A 13026-nucleotide genomic window follows, 5' to 3' on the forward strand; every position below is an offset into this window, starting at 1 on the left:
TTAATGTTTTTAAGGGTAGACAAGAGACTGGAAAACAAATCAGAGTCGTCTTCTGCCACCTTCTCTGCCAGTCCTCTAACCTCTTCTCTGCTGCCATAAGGTACTCTTGGTGTTTTAATTGTGGAAGAAGTTGCTACGTACTTGTCAAGCAAGCAAACCTGCACTCAGACTTTTTCCTCAGGTCTTCTCATAAAAAGAGTGGTGAATAAAAAAAAAAAAAAAAAAAATTCAAGCAGATGTCTATTTGCAAATAAAGAAAAGAAACCAAAATGCTAAGCCTAACAATTTGCCTCTAAATGTTTAGCTTTCTTAAATACAATAATTAAAAATGTAACCTTTTTCATTTTTCAAAGCAGTTTATGAATAAACTAATGAATACACCCTAGTGAGACAGTGAGGTAGTATCACCACAGTTCAAGGAGGGTAAACTAGCATGCAAATTAAGACATCAATTCTGCAGGCTCCATGCAGACCTCTGAATTTACATAGAGTTAAATGACTTCACTAAGAAAGCCAAAGTCCCAGAGCAAGACTATCAAACTCGAGCTACAAGGTATCACCCTGAGAAATGCTCAAGTAAATTTAGAAGCTAACATCCATCCTCAAAAGCTTTTTGGATCCTTCGGAACTTGAGGTGCTAAACCACTTTGGGGAACCAGGCATAAATGCTTTGGGCAATTCTTCTGTTCAAAATCTCAAATTTTACTTTACCCAAAGGCAAGAGATGGAAGAGAAGGCCATCCAGGCAGACTACAGAAATTCTGAATTTTAATTACATTCTCGGACAAACAACAGCACAGAGAGAGACATATGATTCCTCATTGCTGAGTTGTTTGCTGATAAGAGTTTCAGGCACTTAGTGGCATACTCTGGATTCTTTGTGCGCTTTTCAGATTAATTTAAATCCTGTAGGGGCTAACAAGCCATTTCCAAAATGTGGAACTACAATATTTTTTCTCCATTGTTTAATCAGCAATACAGCTCACCTCATGTCGATGTTTAAAAAAATTTCTTACTGTAATAAATATTTTTCTTTGGCAATCACACTGTATTGGGTCTGGCTGAGATGGAGTTAATTTTCCCCACAGCAGCCCTCATAGTGCTGTGCTCTGCACTGGTAGCTAGAAAGGTGTGGATAACACCCCAGTGTTTTGGCTACTGCTGAGCAGCGCTCGCACGGCATCGAGGCTGTCTCTCCAACATTTTCACCCCCCTCACTGGCAGGCTGGGGCTGGGCAAGATCTTGGGAGGGGACACAGCCAGGACAGTTGACCCAAACTGGCCAAAGGGATATTCCACACCATATGATGGCTGCTCAGCAATAAAAGCTAAGAGAAAGGAGGAGGAGGGAAGGACATTCGTTATTATGACATTTGTCTTCCGGAGAAACTGCTACCTGTATTGAAGCCCTGCTTCCAGGGAAGTGGATGGGAAGCAGAGAATAAATCTTTTGTTTTCCTTTGTTTCCACATGCAGCTTTTGCTTTATTAAACTGCCTTTATCTTGACCCACAAGTTTTTTTCCATCTTCTTTTCTCTCCCCACCCCATCCTGTTGAGTAGGGGAGTGATAGAGCAGCTTGGTGGGCACCTGGCATCCAGCCAGGGTCAGCCCACCACACACACATTAATAAAACAAAGATTTTTGATCTTTTTGTGTATAAGGAAAGAAAAATACCTGTCAGAAATAGCACAAGGCAAATGGGAAACTAAGATTTTCACACAAGGTCAAGCTACACAAAATAAGACCGCCACCAGCTGAATCTGTTTAGCATTCAAATGTTTGAGAGATTTCTTACTTCTGTGTAGTTTCAGAATTGTGTAAGACATAGCAGTGAGAATCCGCTCTCCTTCAAGTATGTAGATATCCCATATCCTGAGGCTTAATGTAAAGGGAGTCTGCAACGACATAATCAGGCAACACTGTGAAACAGTTTGTCCCAAGTCACAATTAAAAACAGAAATAGAAAATGAAAAACATACTCACACGATCAAGGAAACACTGGAAAAACCACTTTGTTGTGTAAAAGCTAGTGGACATATCCTGGGAGTCCTGTAAAAACCGCAGTTTAAAAATACTCACAAAAATCAAGTAATGCCTTGCACTGCCCATGAAAAAACATTTTCACCTTGTGGCCAATGTACCCAATACTCACCATAAAGAATTAATTTAACTACATGAAACACTGCTACTTCAATCCAACAAACACAATTCCTGTCTTACATTTTTTTGTCATCAGCTTCACCACCTGAAGAAACATGCATTCAGAGATGCAGAGGTATTAACACATCTTGGACCTCCATCTTATTCTTGGGACAGAGGTAGCAGAGGATTAAATCCTCCTCAAGAAAAAAAAAAAAAAAAAGAAAGATATTCTGGAGCAACCAAAGTTCAGGCACTGAGTCCATTTAGTCTTTCATTTCTCTATAGCAAGGCTGCCAATTCACACCAAAGGTTGAAAAGATTTTGTGACAAGAATATTTATCTACCAGAAATCAGCCTAAAACAATCGAATTCTTCAAACCCAGGACCTCAGAACAGCACTTAGACTGATAAGGAAATTCATTCCTTAATTAAGGGCCTAATTACCCCTACAGCACAGATGGTCCAACTGGTATGCCACCCCATTCAAAGATGGCTAAAGCTTCTTTGCAGTTTCATGGAGCTCTTCAAAGTTCTTTGCACAGTTAGAGGAAAAGCCACAGTAAAAGTTGAAAAGTTAAGAAATTCTGAATTTTAACTTTGCGATGACATCACATTCTATTGCTTGCCATGTTCATCTTTTCCAAAAATTTCCAGTTTACAAACCCTGAATAAGCAATGGACCAAATCTAAAAATTTCAATTATACAAACACTGAATAAACAATGGTCCAAATCCCTCTGGCTTATCTGCAGGCTTTACCTTCATCTTTCAGCAAGTTAAAATGGGCTCATCTTAGTGATACATTCACAGTAAGAAATGAGGAAAAATAATTCTGAATATAATTGAAATAATCTTTATGAGATTTTCATTTTGAGAGTCTTTAAAAAAAGCAGACAGAACAAAAACCCACCTTATTTTGAGACTTTTCTAACCTGCAAAAATGGCCATCAGCCTACTGAAAGACAGATATAATGGACCATGCCTTTCCCTGATAAAAAAACCTGACTGCTATTAAATTTAATGCCACTAAAGTAATTCACACAAAAATAGAATTAAGTTCTGATTTAAAACCGAAAAGAAAAATATATAGTAAATATATAGAGTGAATGTTTTCTGGATCCCTCTAAACAAGTGGCCAAGAGCTCCCTCAGAAGGGAGCTATCAAAGCATTTTATTTAAACTAGCTTTTTCAGTTACTAAAGCAACTTACTGCACTTTTCTGAAACTTTCTTTTTCAAGTGACCCAAGGCGGGGGGGGGGAGAAGGGGAGATGAGTCACGGGGACGGATGACAGAAAAAAAGTTCTTGATTATTAAATGCAGTAATAAGAGGTATGTAAGCAATATACAAAATTTAATAATGTGCCAGCCTCAGGTTATATCACCTCAATCACATATAATTACTTTTGGATTTTTGGAAAGTGTAAGGGCCATTTACCATTTACTGTTAAAACCACCCAATTTTCTTGGGATTATTTTGTATTTTGTTCCTAAAACGTGAACCTCAAAAATGAGAATAAGACTGCATACAAGAATCATCATCTTGCAGGTACTGTAAAAACTAAACCTCCAACTTTCATTTCAGAGTCAAGTTAGTTACAGAACTGGTCTTGTTTGTTTGGTTTTTTTTTCATATGATAAGATCATCTTGCATGACTAATTTTGACTTGACCTTTTAATAGAAGAGTCGTTTTTTTCCTAACCAGATCTGCCTATTTCCATGTTATGAGCAGGTCTTACAGCATGTTGTTAAAAAAACACATGAAATTCTATTTTATAATACAACAGGCACACATTAGATGCAATTCATCATTGCCAAGGTGCTCATCTGCTCCCAAATTGTCTTTTTTTTCTTTTTGTAAGGAGATAAAATACTAAACAGGAAATAATATAGTCCTGGGAAGGTAATGTTTGTAGAGCAGCTATCACTCTTAGATGATGTTGCTGCAACTGGGCATCATTTACGCTACCTTTTAAGACTTGGAGATGGATTCTGGCAGAACCAATGTGATTGTAAAAGAAAATTCTTGATGACTATTGGAAGGGCATTTTTCTCCCGTTACAAAAATAATTTGTTCCTTAGAATAAATACAGCCAATATTAGCAAAAAAATAAAGAGCATATTATTACCTATTTAAGAGCATTAGAAGGGACAACACTCAACATTTAGCTTCGTGAAAATACTACTGAGTATGTGCAAATTTTAAAAGGACCATTAACTCCTCTTATAAAGGTTATTTTTTAAACAGAGATTAAAACTGGTTGGTTGCAAAGTCACCTCTGTCCAGAGATGAGCCACAAAGCTCTACACACAATAAACTCTTGATAAAATGTTTTAACATCAGCTTGCTATACAGCAGTTTGCTCAAGTCCAGGTAGAAGGACCACATATTTTCCTCAACTCAGAGGTCAAAAGTGAGACAGACACCCAATTTCATTACACTTAGGATCCAATTTTATCATAACTCTGCCAAGGTGCACCATAACTTTGGCTATAATGAAAATAACAGCACTTTTGCCTCTTAGAGCTTTGCATTTTTTTCTGAGGTTTGAGGTATTCTTAACCTAGTGTGTTAACCTGAACTGAAACAAGGTAGCAAGCTGTAAATTACAATTGCTTTTATTGTGATAGAAATACTTACCAAATGCTGCTTAAGCTTGGACAAAAATTTTTTCAGTATTTTGTCATGATGTTCTTGAAACCTCAACAGTTTTGGAAAACCAGGAATAAAAAAACCTAAGAAAAGAAGTTGACCATGTAACAGGTGTATGTATAATAAAAATGATATTAAAAAAAGGCATTCAGACCTCTGAGAACATTATCCTTCTGTATGACCACTGGATCTGAACAGATATTCATAGCAGTATTATTATGTCCACATACGGATATGCACATACTCCTGCCTAAACGGCTACAGCAAAACATCAATACATTCCTTTAGTGACTGTTATTAGTTTAGTAATGGTACATGACAGCAGATCCATCGGTCTTATGTTAGTCTACCCACTATAAGTTCATGGGGAAACAAAATTTATAATTATCCTTTAAAAAAACAAAACAAAAAACCCACAGCCACACCAACTAAAACTTTTAAAAGCCAAAGAGACATAAATCAGGATTATGCCCAGCAAATTCATGACAGAAGGGCAGAGAGCATAGGCAGCTACCAGAACCGTCTGCACTGAAGAAAAGGCCATAAAGAAAAGACAAGAGGGATATTCTACCAATACAAATATGAATATATAGTATAAAGTAAAGATTGTGAGCTCATACAACTGAAACTAAGGGCACATTAAAAATCTTGAATAGCTTTAGTGATCATACACTGGAAAAGAAAAGCACTAAGATCCCCTTCCAATTGAGTTAACAGCAGAGTTAAAAAAAAAGGCTCAGAGCAAACATGTAATACTAGCCAAAAAACTTGAAAAGTAAAGGAAAGCTAGTACAGCTACACAGCAGGAAAAGAAACCATTTAAAGAAGATCCTTCAAAAAGCTGAAGCTGTGTTCAGATCAGAAAAACAGAGATGATCAAACACTGGCAGTAGAAAAATACGAAAAACAAGCCTCCCCCCCAAAAAACAACTTATAAAAGACATTAAAAAAATACTAATAGTCTTATTTTCAAACACCTTGGAAACAGAAAGCCTGACATGAGAATTTTTAGGTTCAACAGTCTGTGAAGATTTTTAGAAGTGCTCAGAGAAGATAAAGTCAAGACTAAAAACAAGTTAAATTTTTGCACTGAAGATACTGGGAAGGTTCCCAAGTCAGAACCCTAAACAGCTCTAAAAGAACTCAAAGATCAACTAGCTGAAATACCAATTCTGTGAAACCTCTTGCTTAAAATACCAGGAGCCCGGAAAGTGGATGACATGATGTCAGTTTTTCTTAGACTAGTTTTCAGTCCAATATTGGTCCAATATTTAGGCCAATACTCTGAGAGGAAACTGACAGAAACCATAACAAAGAAAGTTGTGGTAAGTGGATGTCCAGATGGATGCAATGCACCAGAGAAGAGTCAACATGGTTTTTACAAAGAGAGGTCATGTCTCTTAAATCTACTGGGCTTCCTGGAAGAAATCAGCGAGCATGTAGGCACAAAGAGCAGTGGATATTGCCTGATTTGACTTACAAAAGTACTTTATAGAGTCTATTGCTGAAGTAGCTTCATCTCTTCAGTCCATCTCCTAAAGCAGCTAATCCAATGAGTTAAAAGATCGTAAAATAAAAAAGACAAAAAGGCTTCACCTATGAAGTTGCATAGGAGTTTGTGCTGGGACCTAAGTTATTTGACATGTGCCACGTGTCTGCACTGTGAACAGTTAAGTCCTACCCATCCTGAAAGAGTATTGGAAAATCTGGAAAAGGCAAGAAGTCAGAAATTATCAAAGTATACAACCACTTCTATGTCAAGAACAGATTAAAACACTATGGCTGATCAGCCTGCAGTAAAGAAACAGCGAAGGGGAAATACCACCAAGTGCCAGCAGTGTACAGGTTATGAATATTCACTGTCTTCTCTAAGGCAAAAATCTAGAGGGCATCATCAAGAAACCATTGTGTGGCAGAGCCAAAACAAAAATGGAAGAACACAATCCACAGTCAAACACAATGAATTATTTAAGGAAGAAGAGTCTACTGGAGACTATTAAAGGCAAAACAAATTTCCATCTCAAGAAGCTCATCCAGAAATTCTTTCAGCCTCTAACACATTTTCCAGGCGGTGTTGATCCTTGGTTGCCTTATTCTTGACACTTCACTGACCATCTGCTGCTGGTCACTATCAGACACAGGACACCGAGTTAAATAGGTCTGGTACAGCAATCCCATATTCTTAGGATTAAAAAAGGCTACAAAAAACCCTCAACAGTTTTTACTTCTAAATGATAGACAGTATGGAAACTGGAAAAAGTATGAACACAGAACACGTCACTTCAAAAAAACCAAAAGAATCCCTAAAAAGTCCCAAACCAAAAAGAAAACTCTAGTTACCAAATATGTAATTCAGTACATGGTCACTAAGCTGCAAGATTTACTATCTCAATTTCACAAATGCACATTCTATCATACTTAAATGTCAGGTTGCATATTAGGAAATTTTGCTAATATAGGCGAGGTGTTTGGGTTTTTTTTCTTAATGTAAACAGTGAATGACTACATCAAAGCTAATTAGCCATCATTAATAACATTCAAAGGAGCTTTTTCCATGGGAAGTTCTTTCAATTTATATATACCAACTCATTATCTTGAATTTTTAAGACTATAAAAACCCCAATGGAAAGAGCTTTCAAAAACCTAAACCATTTTCAGGGTCAGATACCTGTATTTTATCATTTAGAGACTTCACATTATCCATACATTATGAAACATCACAGAGGCCAAATTCACCCCTTGATTTCAAGTGGTTTGTGCTAGAAGTTAGTCTGGCTACGTATCTGAGACACATGGGTTGCACCCAAAAAGCATTCCAGGTTTCCAGATCACAAGCAGAAGAGAAAAACAGATGAAAAACTTTGTCTATGAAGAAGAACAAACAGTTGGCAAACAGTGCTTGAAACTACTTTCCCCAAAGAACACAGAAAAAGTGCAAACAGTTAGACGACACCAGTTAAGTCAGTTTTAAAGTTTCCCTTCCAGAATCCACAGTGATATTTACAGTAATTCTGCACTGTGGCATAAACTCATTTAAAACACATACATTCAAAGAATCATAGGAAATCTAGGTTGGAGGGGACTTCTGGAGATTATCTGGTCTAACTTGCTGAAAGCAGGACCTTAGATTAGGTTGGTAACATTTAACAAATGACAAATTTGGAACATTTGAGTTACAATTAAGGTTTTGTCAGCAGATCTATAAATGCAAACTTCCTTAACAGATGTTGCGAAGACAGCTTCAATGTGTGTATAAACCTACGGCATGATGGTTCATATGCCCTGTGGAGGAACTCATCAAGCCTTAGGCTACTCAAAGCTCCCTCCTTCCCTCTCTAATCACTTAACAGGTGTGTGCCCTGTAACTCGGGGTGGAAAGAAGGGAAGGAATGAAGGAAGGAGAGAGGGAGGTCTGAATGGGGTATCCAGTAACAGTTACGCAGGCAGTGTGCTGACTCCCATACGTACACAAGCACACATCTGCCTGCATAAGTCCATCACCAGCTACCATATGAACACTTTTGTTCATCACAGCAAGTTCAAATGATGACTACAAAAATCAGCCTCAGAAATTCACGTTAAGAATTCTCCATTAGCATGACATTGCAAGGTTAGGACGCTTTCCCGTTTTTAAAAAAAAAAAAAAAAAAAAAAAAAAAAAAAATAATGACATGGACAAAACACTGAGACATAAAAAACTGGAAAGTTTTAAAATCCTGCTTAACACTGTACAGCATCTTAAAAAGGCAACTATGCCTATGCGAAGCTCCCATGTATCAAAACCAGATCAACTGATTTGGTATATAATGACTTGATTTAGACTTACTCCCCCAAACACCTAAAATTTCCTATGACCTTTGAGGAGCTCAACATTCTACACAGTTGTAGTTGCATAGCTCTTGATTATTATTAAATTTATAGATTTTTTTTTTTTTGTAAGATGCTTTTAGTCCGTGTTATCGTGTAAAGCTCCAAGCAAGTCTTTGACTCGTGATGAATTCAGAATGTCACTTATGACACTGATCCTCACATGAGATTGCACTTTTGGGGTTTTTTTAAAGGCGATAGCTTTGCAGAAGTATAAACAAAAAAATAACCAACTAGCACTTCATCTTGGGGGTGGAGAACATCCAAAAACACTGAAAAGCCAAAAGATATCACAGTATGAAAAAGTCTTAAGCAGGGAAAAGGAGATAGAGCTTGTTGGAAATTTGCTAAAAAGCCTAAGTTCTAGATAATATTTACGTTTTCAGACTTCCAAGAAAGACAGCTTTTCTGAATCACCACATCACTAACATCTACAAAAGATGTTGGAATTCCTGGAGTTGTTCCATACCAATAGCCATGGAATATGCATAGATCATAGTAAATTTGGCATGGAAAGAGAGGACTATCAATAACATAAAAGGAACAAGACTCTGAGAGCAGGAAATACTGTACGTGGCAGAGAAAACCAAAAAACCCAAACTTAATGCCTAGATACAAGTCCATTTTTTACTATAGATTCCTGTCCTACCAAATGATAGCACAGCCGCAATATTATTTAACACATTCTGTATTAGGTTTCCACTACTATTTTATTGCTATGTAGATCTCTACATAACCAGCTTTCAATTGGTTACATTCCCGGAGAGATTAAGAGGAAAGGAAACCATCTGATTTTCATTAAGAACTATTTGAAAGGTATCACATATTAAAAAAATTACTTACCATTATGGGTGAGAGCTCCAGTGACATCCAATAGCCCCCCAATATAAAGCTCCCATTATGTCTTATTTTGACTATACAGACAGAACAGCATAGTTCCATTTTCAAATAATTTACATCTTAAATAGGGCAGGTTGAAACCTAATACATACTAAGTGACATGAAACTCCATACCATGCATAGCATGCTTTGGACCAGAGAGAAGTTTCACCAAGGCCCAGAAGGCATCTTCTTCATTCATGTACATAAGGAGTAAAGCTGTGATCTGGCTCATTCCCTGACAGTATCCAACTTCCTGAAAATCAGACAGTGAAAATATTAAAACACGGAAAACAAAAGCCTCATAACTAAGGTTAACCTTAGCAATTAATTTTTCCTTGAGCTAGTGGAGGAAAGAGGATGCCTGTCCTGATGGCCTAAGTTCCCTAATTATGACACCACCAAGCACACTCAATATTTAAAATATTGATAGATAGAAGGGATGATGCATAACCCTCCAACTGAAAAATAAACTCGAAGTCTTGACTGTCCATTAGAACTCTCTACTGATGCACAAAATCCTTGTCAGTACTAATAATTTCAAGTAATGGCATCATCTTATTCTCCGAATGGATGTGTTTTTCATTTAGTTGTAATTTGGGGTTTTTCTGGGGGACAGGGTCTCGCTTTGTTTTGGTTTACAGTAAGGGCACCATCTGATAAACACAGGAGTTTTCAAGAGTGACCTATAACTATAAACCTGCTCAAGTTTAGCAGCCCATAGCAAGCAGATGTAATAAACCCAAAGAAAAAAATTTTATTGTTCCAAAACTGAACTTGAGTATTTCCGCTGCTATTAATTTTGACTTTTATGGCAGGAACCAACTGTCACTATCATTTAGCTGCTCAGATAACCCCACTGATAAAGTATTTGTAAGGACAATTACTTAATTGTGGAATGACTTTTTTCAGGTTTACAAGTTCTTAGCAGAACTTTGCTCTAGAGATAAAACCTTAAAGCATACGAATTGCTATACATTAAGAGGAAAAATGCAACAACATAAGTGCAAAATAAAAACCTCACTGTAGTATTCCCATCATTACACTTTAACAGTTGATTTTAAACAATATTTTTCATGCAACTTAAAAATACTAGTCCAATGTTCTATAGATGTATAAAGGTCCTTCCAGAGTTTTATTTCTCAGTGTGTCAAGTCTGCTTACAAAGAAAAGCTTTGTAACATAAAACATAACAAGTGAAAGACAACAAATTCCAGCAATGTCAGTTCTTTTATAGGCCAACAATTGTGAGGAGAAAGAAACTGAAACAGGACAGAAAGGTTAAATTTCCTAGAACTTTGAAAAATGAAACAAAGTGGTATTTAATTAGGCTAACTGCTTAATTTCACTTTCTTCTTCTTAACTTTACATACGTTTACATTGAATTCTAGGGAGCTGCTGATGGATATAAAATGAAAGATGTACAAAAATGGCCAAAATGGGCACAAGGAATGAGGGATAGTGCATTAAACCCACAGTTAAATGCGGGCATGATAGCATTTCTGTTTCTTCTATTTTTAGCACACAGCCAAAAGACATTACAAAATATGTAAGTTTCTAACCCTTATGATATAGTCTGGAAAACCCACTCTAACTAATCCTCATCCAGGACTGCAGCCAAGACCGAGGGCTTAAGTAAAGATGATGCAACCTTTAAAACCATTTTCCATTTGGCATGGAAAGAGAGAACTACCAATAACATAATCCTCCAGGTTATAAAATATGCCTGTTTACTCCAACATGCATCTTTCTGCAGTGTGTTTTCCTTCTCGTCATTCAAATGAATGGGAGGCATATTAATATAACAGGGGAAAAATATCAGTAGTATAAAACTCCAGCACAGCATAAATTCATTATTCTTATTAGACACAATACTTGGTTTTAGTCGAACTGTATGCACAGTTCAGTCTTTCCAATAAGATACTCATAATCAAGATGCTTTATTTTAACTGCAGCTCAAAACATGTCAACAAACAATTTATTTCTATGTACTTCCAAAGGTCTCTGAAATATTTGGTTTGGTTTGTTTTAGGGAGAAAAAAGATACAGAATTGCAAGTTATTATCTTATGGCATGTTCAGAGAAACCATATTTAAGTGTGAAGGTATACAACTTACCGTATTATATATGGAATATGCAGCTAAAACATGGAATAAAGATTGTTGCCTGGAGAAATAAGAGTAGAAAAGGAAAATACTATAATATTGTCTTTTGTGAAAACAGAAAAACCTAAGAGTAGTGAACTATATTTTGGAAACCTGTTTCCCCAATTTGCCTTGTCTAGCACTAAAGAACAGGATAGACCACACTTTACAATAATATGCGCTTCTGATTACAGACCAACATTATATTTAGCACTTTTCTGATGTTTTACATGTTGAAAGGTTTCAGAAAAATATCTGTAATACTTTGAGAAGGCAATGGTGTCAGATCATAATTTTTACAGACACGTAAAGTCAAACATAGGATGGGCTACGTTTAAAACACTGATTTATTCTAAATGCCAAACTTTAAACACCCCAGGCCTGATTTCTGTGCTTGCGGAACACTAACAGCTGTTACTAATTTCAGACAGAGATGTAGAAGAGTTGAAATACACAAAGCAGCCACAAAGGTGTCTTAATCTTGGCACCCAAATTAAAGGCTGCTTTAGTGATTGCTACTGTCAAACTGAAGAAAAACAATACCAACTCTGATTTGGCATCCTATGCTCAGTCCTCCAGAGTGTACTGATCTCCATGTAGTTCAGAATTAGACTTAAAAAGAGCTTTGTATAGGTCCTTTGCTTTCTGTAAAAACAGTCTAACTTGTGAAGGTACTAAGACCAAAAAAAAAACCCACCCCAAAAACCAGCCAAAACAAAACTCTGCTCTTCTCAAACTGGGATATCAAAGTAATGATAGAGAGCTCTCATAATGAATTTTTAAACTCACACCTACTTTTTGTGATTTGTTGGGGAGAGAATTTGGAAACCTGAAACCCTACTTTCATCTACAACTAAAATTGCTAAAATTTAACTGCTGAGTTTCACATATTGTCCTTTTTCTGTCCAGTGAAATTCTCTCTATCACAAATCAAATGTATGGAAATAGATATTACCAGGTTAAAAAAGAAAGCATAAGCAAAAAGTTGCATATTTTCTATCAGAAAGAGGATGCATACTTGGAGAATTTTACCGTAACATCTAGATTATGACATTTTTGTTTGCCCTCTTGCAGAACTGAAGCTTCGCCATTCTTCGGTAGCCAAAGTAAAGTGTAACCTAAAGTACTAGATACTAAGCCAGAGTCTTATTTTACAAGGATGAACTAAAAGGACCCAAATGTATACAGGAACCTTCTATATCTTCAGCTGACCATATGAAACTGAGCATAAGAGCTCAATCTCATTCATAGTAAGATACATAAAATGATGGTAGTTTTAGTACTATTTACACTAGATCATACCACTAAAGACATGTAAAAGAATGAACCCTCAAAGACAT

General features: G+C 36.5%; 1 protein-coding gene across 4 annotated transcripts in view; it reads right to left on the reverse strand.

The window, feature by feature from the left end:
* USP6NL (USP6 N-terminal like) overlaps positions 1-13026 on the reverse strand; it is a 130651-nt gene that overhangs the window by 16787 nt on the left and 100838 nt on the right. For all 4 annotated transcript variants that reach the window (XM_030016261.2, XM_030016263.2, XM_030016262.2 and 1 more), the window contains 5 exons: positions 11660-11708; positions 9678-9798; positions 4785-4879; positions 1986-2051; positions 1798-1897 (listed from right to left, as the gene is read on the reverse strand). In XM_030016261.2, coding sequence (XP_029872121.1) covers positions 1798-1897; positions 1986-2051; positions 4785-4879; positions 9678-9798; positions 11660-11708 — 431 coding nt within the window. The remainder of the gene's footprint in view (positions 1-1797; positions 1898-1985; positions 2052-4784; positions 4880-9677; positions 9799-11659; positions 11709-13026) is intronic.

Source organism: Aquila chrysaetos, chromosome 5 (genome assembly GCF_900496995.4).
Source record: "Aquila chrysaetos chrysaetos chromosome 5, bAquChr1.4, whole genome shotgun sequence".
Taxonomy (NCBI): domain Eukaryota; kingdom Metazoa; phylum Chordata; class Aves; order Accipitriformes; family Accipitridae; genus Aquila; species Aquila chrysaetos.